This window comes from Solanum dulcamara, chromosome 9 (assembly GCF_947179165.1).
Source record: "Solanum dulcamara chromosome 9, daSolDulc1.2, whole genome shotgun sequence".
Lineage (NCBI taxonomy): Eukaryota > Viridiplantae > Streptophyta > Magnoliopsida > Solanales > Solanaceae > Solanum > Solanum dulcamara.
This window is the reverse complement of record NC_077245.1, coordinates 496379-511603: the sequence shown is the minus strand read 5'-3', so window position 1 is coordinate 511603 and position 15225 is coordinate 496379. Positions and strand designations below refer to the sequence as shown.

Below are 15225 nucleotides of genomic sequence, written 5' to 3'. Positions count from 1 at the left end.
CACTATAATGTCTAGACGACCTAGTTCTTCCATACAACTTTAATATATATATATATATATATATATATATATACTAGTATTAATTTCCACTTAAAAAGGGCATGCTGGAACTTAATTAAACTTAAGAGTCACGCTCTTTAAACGTCCTATAAGAAGAAGAAAAAGGCTTAAGTCATCGCTTTTAATCCTTTTGTGAATGACAAATAAAAGTATTTAATCAAAAAGTTTAGGGTGGCATTGATTTGACCAAAGTTTAAAATTACCTTTCATTATACTTGAGTTAGAATTTTGTTAAAATTGAAAATAAATACAAGTCGATTTGTTAATGATAAAGGTAGAGGGAGGTAGGGAAACGTTAGACATGTGAAGGGAGGAAGCATGGGATAAGAATGAGGAACAGTTTCTATGGATAAAAGGTAGAGTGATTGCAGGGATGAAGACAAGAGTGGTTAAGAGTCTTTCCACGAGACATGCAATAAGCATGTTTCCCTTTCCTACTGCATTATCTTTTCTTGTTTTGCTTACTTTACGTGATACAATTTGAATTTTACGCAATTGGATAATGAAAATAGTATAAGAGAGAGATTTCAAATAGGAAAGTAATGAACCATATTTAAGCGTTTAAGACAACAATCGTCAGTGAGAAAGATAAGATCGAACATATATATGAAGAGTTAAAGAAGGAAATAATTAATATGTTAGTTCTTGGAAAGAAATACTAAACCAACTAAATAAAGGAAATAAAAATACGACAAGTCATATTTTTAGAAGAAAACAAGAAATATGGTTGAGGAATCCTATTTTCCCGCTACAAATATTGTTGTTACCTAATTAACACCTAAAGTATATTTAAAATGTACTTATTAAACACCTCAACTAGCGAAAATAAACATGGTAAATCATCGATTTAAAGGATGACACATGGCTAATCCCACTTCTTCTTTTTTATTTTCTTTTTGGCCGGTGTCTTTAGAAACAAAGCTTAAATTCAACCTAGAAAGACGAGAGAAGAAGACATAAAAGTTTCACGTGCTCAACTTCAAGTGAAAATCACTCACCGCGCCATATGTTTGAGGTATTCAATAGGCACATTTGAAACATAATCTAGATGTTTAGAAGGTTACAACTTCACTTGAGATGTCTAAATGAAAATTTTCGCAAAAACTTTTCTGCATATTTAGCCTATTTATAAATATAATTTTATTTCTTCTCAACATATCTCCCAAAGGAACTTAGCAAATAAATGGTTCATTGGAATTTTACTAATTTGTTCTCAATATTTTTTCATCACATCATGGCCAAATATCCCAACTTTACAAGTCCCAAGATGAGTTAAATGTATTTTCTTACTTTCCGCAACTCAATCATAGATGACGGGACGGAATCATCAAAGAAATTTGGACATTGCCATGCATTTCAAAATGGTAGTATACAACTTCTGAACATGTAATTATTGAGAAGTGCCAGTGCCAGATGGATGTAAAATGGAGGACCTAGAGAGAAAATAAAATCTTGTTTTCTACAAGTTTACTACATACTCGTAGTAAATCCGACAGCACTACTCGTGCTTCGCGATTGCAGCTTGTCTTGCACCAACAGCAAAGAACTCTGTAATGACTTCTAAGGGCATGCCTTTGGTTTCGGGAACCCTCAAGAAGACGAAAATCCAAGAAATGACACATACAATGGCATAAATACCAAACACTCCAGCTAAGCCAATCGAGTTGAGCATCACAGGCAGGGTGTAAGTCACAATGACATCGCATATCCAGAAGACGAGAGCACAGATGGCGATGCACGAACCACGAACCCTTGTTGGAAAAATTTCTGAGCAAAGGATATTTGGGACCGGTCCATAGCCCGTTACAAAGAAGCAAAAGTAGAGGATCACACAAATAGTAGAAATGACTGCATGAGCCACACTCCCGAGGCTGACAGTGTTACCAATGACAAGACAGATGAGCGCTAGTATGAGAACAGGAATAGTGTACAGCAGCAGTGACCTGCAATTTATCATTTTAACGACACATTTTACACCATAAAATAAAGAATACAACGATGAAGAGTTCATATTTCTTTATTATAATCAATCAACAACAACAACAAAATACACAGCGTAATCCCACAAGTGGCATCTGGGGAGGATAGTGTGTACGGAGACCTTACCTCCACCTTGAAAGGTAATAGAGAGATTGTTTTCGATATACCATCAACTCAAGGAAAAGCATTTTCAAAGAAGTTTAAGGTGATATATGGCTTGTGTATTGTACAAGTAGTAAAGAGATAATATGTTAAGTGATACTAGTTGAAAAATTAGTTACACAGAGAACATCTCATCTACATTTGAATTGGATTAGTTAATTGGATTTGAATTATTGAAATGTATAAACCTTGAGTAACTAATTATGAACAGAATGATATCACACATCTTTGTTGTGTAAATTGGACAGAGAGAATCATACTATCCGTCACGAAACACAACTCAAAAGCTAACCAATTTGAAATTTGGTCTCATTGCAGATGGGGCTTCGATTTTCCAACCTTGGTTATATATATGGCTTGGAAAAATTCTGAGGAAACTACCAGAACCAGTGTCAGGCAAAAAATATAGTCTGATATGCAATTCAAGACTCAGTGCACATATTTCATGGATTTTCCAGGCACCAAATCTTGAGGACATAACCAAAAACCATCCTTAATCTAAAACAGAAGAAAGGAATCAAGAGGGCAATTACCTTCTGCCAGCCACATCCATGAATCGCATTGCAATAGCTACAGAAGGGAGCATCAGGAAGTTTGTTAATGCACTGATAAGGAAGGATGCCGAGTCTGATGCAATGCCAAAGTTAGAAAGAAGAACTCCTACACCTGCCTGCTCAAGGATTTGAGGAGTGTAGTACATGACTCCATTTATACCAGAAAACTGCAAGACAAAATATTACAGCCGTAAGATGGAAATATTCTGTTCCTTGTTGTATAACAAACAACGAGCAATGCCTCAATAATTTGAGATTAGTTAGTTACAAGGTATTTCTCCTCATAAAACTACATAATGAAGTGAGTACAAAAGAAGAGACTCTAAAAGATAAGAAAACATATACAGTAATGAAGAAAATGATTCATCCCCACCCTATCGACAAAGTTGAACTAAACAGAAAAAAGACCACCGGAATAGTAAAAGTGCAGAGTTGTTTACAGCGAGGATAATAATGCTTCAGATAGACACACACCAAAATCTTAATTAAGGTAAGCTACTTTGTATCTGCTTCCAGATAAATGATAAGAGGATGTACTGTGTAGTTTGGTCAAGTAATCCTTACATGTTCCTGCACTAATCACAATCCCAAAATACTTATATTTAAACAAGAAACAGAACGTTCAACTCCATGGATATAATGTATTTAAAACTAGAAAGTAAGTCCATTTCGTTAGCATTCAAGGATAGCAAACTGAAATTTTGTAGCTATCAAATTTAATCCTAGTAAAACAACCAAAAGAAACAACAGAATGACAAAAACATAATACTCCACCTGTTGCAATATTTGAATTCCAATTCCAACAATGAGAGCTCGCTTGACTCCTGGTTCAAGAAGAGCAACCCAACTGGGACTTTTTGAAGCAATTTCAGATGGATGGACCATCGCTGGCCCCACAGGATGCTGATCCATAAGTTCCTTTGAGTAAAGTGCAGGCTGACTTACCAAAGCCGCAGCTTGTATGAATTCACTATCTTCAGGAATATCTCCACCAGGAACTGAAACAAGAGACCCACGTCGAGAGCCAGGGCCTGCCTCCTGATGCAAATATATCCTTTTGAAGCCTCCTTCTTTAGTTCCATCTTCACCTTCCCTCTCAGACCATTTCCATGCCAACTGCCAACCACCACCAATTCCCATGCTGCCTACACCCTCTCCAGCATTGCCTTGCATAAGGCTGCTATGCCGCCTCACACTCAGAGTGCTGCCATGGGGAGGAGGGACTACGGTTTCCACAGCGGTTGTTTGACGTGATATCAATGGACTTTGTAGATTGTCATCAGAATATGCACCGCCATCCGAAGGATAATCATCACCTTCTCTCTGCAGACTCTCCTCATCCCAGTGATCATCTTTGACATGAGGATCCATGGTGCTGATCATGCTTCCGAAATTGGGGAATAGCATGCTTCTCATACTACCTGTATCGGGGAGCTTCTCATGGACACTACCAAATAGAGACACAAGAGGATCCATAAGAGGGACACTCTGCTGCACCATGCTCCCTTGCCTGGACACAAGAGCTAGACTACTCTGTCCAGTAACTGGCTTGGCTACCCACGAGAGGCCTTCCTCTGGGCCATACAACTTGATATGATCTTTGTCAGTAGCCAGCTCCTGATCCTCAGTAAACTCAATAGCTGGACCAATGATATACTCTTCTATTGATGGTTCAATGCCAACTGCCAAACCCTCAACAAGCAATGCCATCTCCCCTATGCACAGAATAGTCAACAAAATCAATATGATGAAATCAGTGTCTCTAACAAAATAGGATTCACCTGATGAATATGAAAGAACTTAAAAGAAGAGAGTATTCTACTGACTAGAGAACCAGAGAGAGAGAGAGAGATGGTGAGCCTTATTGCCTCCAAGGAAATAAAAACAAAAAGGAAGGAGCCAGGGAACACCAAGTGGCACCATATGTCGGTAGAATATACATTGTGTACAGATCTGATATGGTATAACATATTGAGGAATACATTTTTATATGGTCATGTGGTGAACCAATGGTATACTCTTCTATCGATGGTTCACCACCAACTGCTAAAACTTCAACGAGCAATGTCATCTGTCCTTTGCACGGAATAATTAACAAAATCAATATGATGAAATCAGTGTCTTTAAGAAATAAGGATTTACCAGACGAATATGAAAGAATTTAAAAGAAGAACATTATACTGACTAAAAAAAAGGGCAGCCCGGTGCACTAAAGCTCCCGCTATGCGCGGGGTCCGGGGAAGGGCCTGACCACAAGGGTCTATTGTACGCAGCCTTGCCTTGCATTTCTGCCAGAGGCTGTTTCCAAGGCTTGAACCCGTGACCTCCTGGTCACAGCCTTTTTGCCCTTGGAGAAAGAAAAACTAAAAGGAAGGAATCAGGGAATATTGTATGGCATTGGTAGGTATACAGGTTGTGTTCTGATATGGCATAATATACTGAGTACAGGTTTACATATTCTCCAGTTCCTAATTCTCACTTATGTGGAAGTAACTCAAATAATTCATGAAAGATAGTAGAATCTGGGAGAAAGAAAATATAGAAAATTGACTAATTAATCAATGATCACTCAATTAGCAAATCTGACATTTTTCCTTCAAAAAATAAACTTTGAAAAGAAGTTGACAACTAAGAAGATAGGCACTGACTGAATAGTCAAGAGGTGTAAAAAATGGATAGATATAAATAATAGAAGAAGCTAAAGTTTAGATGCATTCCTATTTTGGGAGCTAGTTTCCTAACAGATTCTGTAATCAGCATGAACATTACAAAACGAGGTATACTAAATATTTATACCGCTACTTTCAGTGATCTAGCAGAATCCTTGAGAAAGCACAATCCACAGTCGACATATTCTGAACATTTAAATAGCCAGCTGACACAAAAGGGAATTGTTTCCAAAGAATAGCAGATAGCATACCTGAAACATCCTCTATGCCACGCAATTTCTGCAAAACTTGTTTTGCTTCAACCATTCTTCCTTTACTGACTAGCCATCGAGGAGACTCAGGCAAATAAAGTACAACTAATACGAAATAGATAAGAGAAGGAATTGAAAGAACACCCAACATCAATCGCCAACTCGGCGCTGTCATTAAGGACATTCCAAAAATCATGCAGTAGGCCAAGAACATTCCACCAGAACCAGTGAACTGTGGAAGAGTATTTAGTGACCCTCGTATTTCTGATGGAGCAGTCTCAGATATATATAATGGGACCAGAGTAACCGCTAAGCCAATTCCAAATCCATCTAATAGTCTAGCTATAAGCAGGACATAGACATTCGGTGACCACAACATGATTAAGCCACTAAGGAAATAAAGCACGGATGACATAATAAGCATAGGGCGACGACCAATGCTGTCAGCTATGGATCCAGAACAAGTTGTGACAAGCGTGGCTCCAATGAGTGACATCGCAACAACTAGTCCTTCCACTGAAGCATCCAAAGTAAGCTCCTTCTTTATGTAAACAACAGCCCCTGCAGTTTTGAATTGTAGAAGACTTTAGAACACCAAACATGTATAAAACTCTTGTAGGGCTTTAATTCTGCATGTTTGCGGAAATAATGCAACTAGGAAAACATAATGATTGAAAATACTACTCTCTCCATTTCAATTTGTTTGACTTACTTACTTTTTAGTCCGTTTAAAAAAGAATGCATCTTTCCTTTTGTGTGGCCACTCTTTACTTCTAACTTTCCACACGACATGTTTAAGACCGCAAGCTTAAAGAGCATTTTGGTATATCTTATATATCTTTAGTTTAAGATCACAAGATTCAAAAGTTTTATTACTTTCTTAAACTCTGTGTCACGTCAAAACCAGACGATCAAATTGAAACGGACGGAGTACAAAACAAAATGCAAGAACATTTAAAAATCATTAGATGCAGATTCATAATGAGAAGAAAACGATTCCATAGCAGAAAACTATGCATTGAACTATCTCACAATGTCTTTAAAATAAAATTCAGTATATGGCATAACAAATTTAACTAATTGGAAAGATAATAATTCAAATTCAGTATGTGCTATTCCACCACAACAATTTAACTATGTGGAAAGATAACAATTCAAATTCAGTATATGCTATTCCATCACAACAATTTAACTAAAAAGTTTTTGATGACAAGGGAACCCGCAGCCGCTGCCCTTTGGTGCGCACAGGTAAAACCCCGCTCGCAATAGCTCGTAAACCACACAAGAGAGGTAACCTGACGAGCTAGATCCAGAAGGCAAACCGCTTGCTTCTTGAGACCTCCAACATGAAAATCCCAAGCCCAAACCACTGGGCCATAATTAATTGGAAAGATGACAATTCAAATAAAGAGTAAACAATGTGTACCAGCAATAGTAGCATTGTCCCAACCCTGCAAAAAATTTCCAATGGTCGCGGCAAGCGCAACTAACACAGCACCATTCATCTTTTCCAGTACTAGTAGTACACAAGTTAATCAAATTTTGAATTATACCTGTAAATTAAGAACACTTAGAACTCAATTTCCACAAAAACCACAGATCTAAACTTCACACTTATCAGCTATCAGACTACAATTTTGCCATTGGTGAAAAAACAAACAATTCTTGACAAAAAACTAAAAATCATATACATGGGAAAGTAGTCATTAACAGTAATAAGTCTAAAAAGAGAATTGAGGGATCCCAAGTAGAAAAGATTGTACCTTTAGAGGGCTGAATTCGAATAGAGAAAGTAAAAGCCAAAAGTGGTTGAGCCAGCCACTATATACTCAAAGTTCAAGAAGTATAGAAAGAGTATATTCTAAACAGTTTGGAATTGGAGTTAATCAGCAGAAAAAAAGATTTCCCATCTCAGAAACAGGACAGACAAGTTTGGTTTGTGAATCTTTATGGCTAAAGCTGGACAAGAGGGTAGAAAAAACAACAGCCGCCTTTCAACATAAACCTAAAGACATCATTAAAAAGATTCTGTCTTTGTGAACCCCAGAAGCTCAATCTGGAAAATATCTCCAAGAAAGTTTTGATCTTTGTTTTTTACTCTCCAAAATTTATTTTTTATTTAAAGTAGAAATAGAGTAGCGGTAGTAAGCCACAGTGGGGGAAAAAGAACAAAGAATAATTAAAGTTAAAGGAAATTTAAAGATTAAAATGGAGTAGCACAGGGACAAAGAAGACAAAAAGGGAACAGCTAAGCTTGACCCTTCCAGGTTCTAAATGGGATCCCAATTGTGCCCCTCAAATTATACTATTTTCCATTACTCCAACCTCATAATGATTTTTTAATTCTAAAGCTAAAATTTCTTCTTTTTATGTGTTTGGAAGAAGTTGATTGTTTTGAGTTTATAAAGTACAGTCTTTGATCAAGATTACAAACCTATAGAAGGTAAAAGTACAACCTTTAACTAAACAAAAAATTGTGTATATAACTTGCTTTTTCTATTTATTTATTTGTTTTTGTCGTGAAATTCACGTTGATTTGAACTTAAAACCTCTAGGTTCGATTCATCAATATCGGTACCTCAGTAGCAAATTGAGGTTGTCCTCAAAATTACCCTTAGCTTTTACTCAACTATATCCATAGTATCACTAGGTATTCTTATGGATCTCAATATGTTTGGCTAACTACAATGGAATAGGGTCATTCTAAATAAAATTCCTTCTTATAATATGTCAGATAGAACTGGATCAGTCACGTAATAGCCCTCAGCCTTTTTCTTACGATGATTCATGCCTTGCTAGTGCCGTAAGAATGTCATATGCAAATGAATTCACTTTTAGTATAGAATAAATGTGATTAAGGATCAAAGAGTAGTTAGTGTTGGTGTAATATACCACAAATACAATAAATTACAGTTGAAAATAAAACAAACAAAATGAATAAAAATATATTCAGGCTGAGGCGCGAATATCTCGCTCTCTTTAAGAAGATTCAAGCTCACTGCGGCATAATCTACACTGATACAGCAATATATCTTTTGACTTGTCCCCTTCAAGATACAATAGCCCAAGCAAGTCGTACAACTCAAGCAACACCGGATTAGGTGAAGAGTCCAAAGCTCCACATAAGAACACTTTCCTTCAACATATAAATATTTTCTTTTGTACAGTGAATATAGTTGAAGACTTAGAAAACTTTCTTACCTCAACTCTCTCTTTCACTACACTAACTTCACTACACACTACAATATTTTTCCACACTTCTCATCTTTCTTGGCATACCCTTCACAAAAGAAGAAACACCGTTATTTATAGTTAAGTAATTCTTACTTATATTGAATAGAAATAATGTACGTAAATGAATAGCCAAAAGGTTACATAACTTCCGAGGCATAATGAGATAGAATAATGGATAAATAATGAGTTAGAGGTTAGTTAGGGGTTACGAGAGCTAATGACCATATAAGTTACAAAAATTAATAGTCATCTTCTACCACAATTTATATCCACTAACATATACACTTAATATTTTATTTTATTAATAAAATACATAACATCAACAATTAATAGTTACCATTCCACTAAAGCTTTCTCTATCATAACTTGCTTTTCATATTTTGCCTAACTGATCTTTGCCAAAGATTTTTTATTGATTTGTGTTACATGAGTCAGATCCTTTCAAAAATAATGTCTTTATCTTCACAAAATTAAAATAAAGTTTATAAATATTTTATTCTTTCCAAATTTCATTTTATAGAACTACAAATATGTGCTATTGTTGTTGTTGCCGACCTTTGCAATAGATTTTGAAGCCTTAGCAATCGCCTTGCTTAATTAATAATTCTTCTTGGTGCACATGTTAGTGAGTCATCAAGTATACACATTACTACAAAAGTTAATGAAAAGTCATATGATATTAAAATAAAAAAGATCTTAAAGTTAAACAGGAAGGGAAACTAAAATTTAATCGTAGATATTCTTACAAGAAAATCTTTCTTAATAATTTTATGAATATGTCATCAATTTTGGAGCATTTTGAAACTTTAGATGTTTTTAATGGAACTAATATTGAAGCATATATTGAATAATTTAGTAAGAGAATCATGGATCCAAAATTAAACTAGCTAGTGCAAATTGATGTGATGTTTGCCAAATCAAAAAGTAAATTTTAAAAAGTTCAGTCGAAGGTGTGCATCATGGATGTTTTGGAGCCGTTGGATTTTGATTATTGCCATTAATAATAATAGACTTAACATAAAGTAAAATCCCATTATTATTATTATTATCATAACCACTCTATTGATGTTATTTTGGCGTTTTCTTATTAGGAAAATTAAAAGCAAAGGGGAAGTGATTATTTTAATTTTATGAATTTTAAATTTTATAATGATGATTTCAAAGGTTAATAACTAGATATATTTATAAATATATTACTAAGTTCGGTTGAATTCGTATTCGAATCTTGATTAAAATATTATTATTTTACTTTAATCAACCACTAATGAATTTGACAACTCTATTAATTTTGTCTACGAAATTAAATTTGGTTTTTTCTTTCTCACTGAACCCTTGGTTAATCAATCAAAATTGTTAATGTAATGAAAGTAGGAGTGATATATATTTTGTATATTTTTCCTATCTTGGAAATCTCAGGCTGTCTTACAGTTTTTCTGAGAAAACGTCTTAGTATGGACTACTTCGATAGATTTTATTTTCTTTCATAATATCCTAGCTGGGATCTTACTAGATTCATTAATAATTGGATAGATGCATTTAGAATATTTCCTTAACTATAAATGTCGTATTATCTTATAATTGAATCAACTTTAAAAAATTAAGGGGCCCGAATTTAATAATGTACCAATAGGTAATGTCCAAGTCTCAACTAAAGTGTGGGTGATGTACCAATTGAAAAGACAGACAGTGTTATGACAAAATAAATTTTAACTTTCCCTAAAAAAAAAAGGCAGTATTAATAATCTCACAGTTCCCCCCCTACCCAAATAAAGAATAGTGGGATTTTTATTAGACGTGACAGACAGTTATAGTGGTTAAAGAATAGTGGGATTTTTATTATCAATCAGTTATAGTTTCAATTGAGTATAGATCAAGTTCAAAGTAGAAAAAATTACATAAATCTCATTAGTGTAGCTAATTGCTTAGATACATTCTAGTTTGTAATATTGTGTATCTTATTAGATTTTGAGATGTCCAGATATATTTAGATACATGTATCTCGTGATACGTGAGGTCAAAATTATGAGTAATTTGTTCTTGATACATTGTATTCAAGTGGATTCGCATGTATCTGAGATATATAACAAATCTTCCCTACCTCTCTCCCATCTCACTTGTGATTCTCCTATGTATCTGGTATCTCAGATACATGCGAATCACATCAGATACATGTAACTAGTGTGATTCACATGTATATGAAATACATAACAAATCTTGCTCGACTCCCTCCTTATTTAGCTCACTTCTCTCCCTATTTTAGTATATCTAGTAGCAAAAATACATGCATCTAAGTGTATCTTCCTCAATATACTATACGAAACTCTTAATTAGTGGTAAGATATGTAATATTTTGAATTTTTTGATAGAATAGGTAATAATAATTTATATGATAGTGAAATATGTTTATTATGTAATTTTTCCTTCAAAGTAACAGTACATGTATATTCGCAATCATAGCCCATAGGGCATGGACAGTGATGGATGCATGATTTCAATTAAGGGGGTTCAACATATGAAGAAGTAAAGAAATAAAAATCAAAGCAGACGTCCGCTAAATTTTAATCCGTCTTATTTATTTTTTTAATATTTTTTCCATTTTTTCTTTACACCCTATGCCTTTTTTTTAAAAAAATATCGTGTTTTTTACTTTCACTTTGAATGTTCTACTTTATTTTAAATTTTCTATTTTTTCTTTCAAATTAATAACCCAATAAGTTTCTTAAAAAGAAGTGTAGTAGTAGCAGTGGTAGTAGTAATAGTAATAATAATAGTAATAACAATAATAATAATAATAATAATAATAATAATAGTAATAATAATAGTAGTAATAAAAATAATAATAATAGTAATAATAATAGTAGTAATAAAAATAATAATAATAATAATAATAATAATAGTAATAATAATAATAGTAATAATAATAGTAATAATAATAATGGTAATAATAATAGTAATAATAATAATAATAGTAATAATAATAATAATAATAATAATAATAATAATAATAATAATAATAATGAATAAATATTAATATAGAATGATAAAAATATAGTTGAAAAGAACACCCTATGTAACTCGATAAATAAAAATGTGTTAATATTGAAAATCAATTAGAAATTATAGAAATCTAGCTAGGGATTTAAACTAGTACGCGAGCATGATTTTTCATTCCAATTACATAAAAAATTGTATAAAATATTTTAAACACAATATTTAAATTTGAGAAAAATAAAAATAATTATCTATTAAGTAAATAACAAATACACAAAGATAAATTATCTATTAAGTAAATAACAAATACACATAGATGAATTAAATATGCTAACTAATTTCTATCTACTAAGCTTCAATTGCTCAATTTCAGAGTGCAATATATCCAAAGTCCAAATAGAAAAGGGAGTGAGAAACTCTTAAAAGTTCCAAAAAAAGGGGCATCAATTATAAAATGAACTCCCTTAACCACAGAGCTACTCTTGCCAATTGTTTTAAGGAGGTTCATTAGAGGTATATATCCATAATATTCAAATTTAACCTTCTATATACAACATAATTTTTTCGATTGAGGGGGTTCGAGTGAAACCCCTCATTTCCACGTAGCTTAGCTCCGCCCCTGGGCATGGATTAGCATGGTCCATGACTCCATCTGGGCTCCCCTTATTAACTCCAGGCCAACTAATGGTCCAAAATTGGTATTCCAAAAGTATGTGGGGAAAATTACCCAACACAACAAACATAGCCCCTATATTTACTTGAAATAGTGAATTTTTATTAAAATTAAAAAATGATACATAGTGAGAATTTTGAATTAGTAGCAAATACACTCACGATCAATACACATATCTCCTTATTTCAAATTTGTAATTCAAGTGTATCACATAAAATACAGTGTCATACCAGTGATTTTTGGTGGAGTTGTGATAATGATACATGTGTATTTCAGTGTCACGCAACAAATATGGACATTTTAAAAGAACTTGAACCAATTATGCTTTCTTCTTCTGAATAAAAAAATCCTTGTCTAATAAATTAACTTGTAGTGCAGAACTTGTCTGTGATATTAGTGGTCCTGGATATTTTTCAAGTTTGTGGAAGAACAGAGGTTGGTTAGATAGGGCAGTTAGAGACATTAAATGAAGGGAAACATAAAAATTACCTTACGTGTTTCACATGAATGCACAACTTTATTTATATATCTATATATTTAAAAAATTATTAAATATTATAGAAATTCATAAATATCAAATGAATATTTTAACTGCCTAGTAGGATAGGGGAATATTAATTTTTTAGAAAGAAAAATACGTATTGAAGAGAGAGAAATACGTAGTGAATAGTGCTGATGGTAGATGACGGTGGACGGTGGACGGTGGACGGTGGTGGTGGGTGGCTATTACTGGTGGAGACCGTTTTAATGTCTGATGACAGCCGCCCTCACACGTGCATTCGGACATCCCCTGCTACCTAGCCCTAATATATACTCACTCTGAATTATATAAAATAGTAATAGTTAAATGGGAAAATTATACAAAATAGATCAAGGGAGTAAACTATTTACTTAAACTAGACTTATCCCAATTTATTTGCCTTGATTGGACCAAAGGTCCAAAGTAATTATAGCACCGTCCTACCCCTTCCTCGCTTGACCAAGTTCATGTCTATTTTCGCGTGACCTTCATGAAACTGTCTGAATATATATATACTCCGATGGTATCAAAAAATAATTGAGTTGTGTTTTTAGTGCAGTATTTTCTCTTCATGATACTATCAGAGTATATATACACTCATATATGTTATAATGGTATCAAAAAGTAATTGAATAATTTATTCAGTGATTAGTTGCTTTTTGCTCCTTAATAACAACACAATATATATGTACTCTGAAGGTATAAAGGACAATTAAGTATTTTCATTGTTGTGTTATTCAGATCTTAATACCTTCATGGTACTGTCAGAGTATATATATATATACTATGATAGTATCGAGAAATAATTAAATAGTGTTTTTTCTTTTATGATATATACTCTGATAGTATCAAAAAGACGCACGAACTCATTTTTGGGGCATGAAAGTAATGAGTTATCTAATGGTAAATAGTTTTCATTTTAGGGTATAACAATAACTATCCCTAGTTAAATTTAGAGCTTAAAATATTATTAATACAATTGGTTTATTAATATATACATATATATATATATATATTATTTTTTTAAAATTATATAAAATAGTAATGGTCAAATTTACAGTCTAAAATATCATTAATAAAATTAATTTAGTAATACTAATACATACATTTTTCATAAGAAATATGTAGGAGGAGCAATAATTAGCATGATAAAATCTAGTTCATTGCAATAGCTTAAAACCACAGTTTATATGACTAGGATTTTACTTGGAAAGTGTAGGCTTTTCCCGGCCCCTACGAAGTAAATATATAGGGGAATGATACATATATTTGTTTTCTTTAAGATTTTGGTTCTATTATTTATGGAAATAATAAAGTACGTACTCATGTATATATATTAATTAAATTGACAAGTCTTGTTATTGTCCGTGCATGCTATGCTTGGGGTAAAACTAAAACTAAAATACTATCGTTGCATAGAAACAGTATGTAGTGCGTAGAGTAATATAAAAGTATTTAGAGTAGAGATCCATTTATATATATATATATATATATGTGTGTACTAGTACTAGTATATATGCTAAGGGCGTCTAGTCTCCATCAAAGGTACGTACCAACATGGCCATTGTAATATTATTGTCTATTGAGGACGGCGCTGAAGTAGTCAGACATTATTTTCCAATTCAATTCCAGATGTAACATACCCACCAACACAACACTGTATTTAATTATATAGTACAACCTAACTAACTTATAAACGGTGAATGGTAATAGCATGTTCAGTGTTACGATATCGCCTTCTTCTCATCCAACATCACGATCAACTGGCAATATCAATTATATCATCTAAAAGCTTAAAGTGTTGAGAATAAAATGTATCTCTATTATGTCTAAACCATTTTATAGGAGAGTGTTAGAATAATATATATATATTATTTGCAGCTGCTAGCACCGTAAAACTAAAAGCCAATGAATTTATCCTTTTTCTTTACATAGAAAAGAAAAGAAACAAAATGTTACAGTAAGAAGATATAAAATAAATTTAATGAGAGGCTAGCTAGGGAATAGGGGAGGGGTGGCAGAGGAGCAGGTTAATGTACGTGTGCAACTGCATATAAATCTTCATTCAGATTTCTTTATGTTATAAGTAATATATTAAGATGCTCAGGCCCCTGCCACTGCTATCTTATAG

The 15225-nt window shown here is 33.2% G+C and overlaps 1 protein-coding gene across 1 annotated transcript; it reads right to left on the bottom strand.

Annotated features, from left to right (window-relative positions):
• Positions 1–1387: 1387 nt before the first annotated feature.
• LOC129902243 (monosaccharide-sensing protein 2-like) lies at positions 1388–7861 on the bottom strand. The gene is made up of 6 exons (XM_055977385.1): positions 7440–7861; positions 7103–7229; positions 5677–6237; positions 3531–4471; positions 2736–2923; positions 1388–2003 (listed from the first exon to the last, which is right to left on the bottom strand). The coding sequence occupies exons 2-6, from the start codon at positions 7179–7181 to the stop codon at positions 1559–1561; spliced, it is 2214 nt and encodes a 737-aa protein (XP_055833360.1). The 5' UTR covers positions 7182–7229; positions 7440–7861; the 3' UTR covers positions 1388–1558.
• Positions 7862–15225: the final 7364 nt, after the last annotated feature.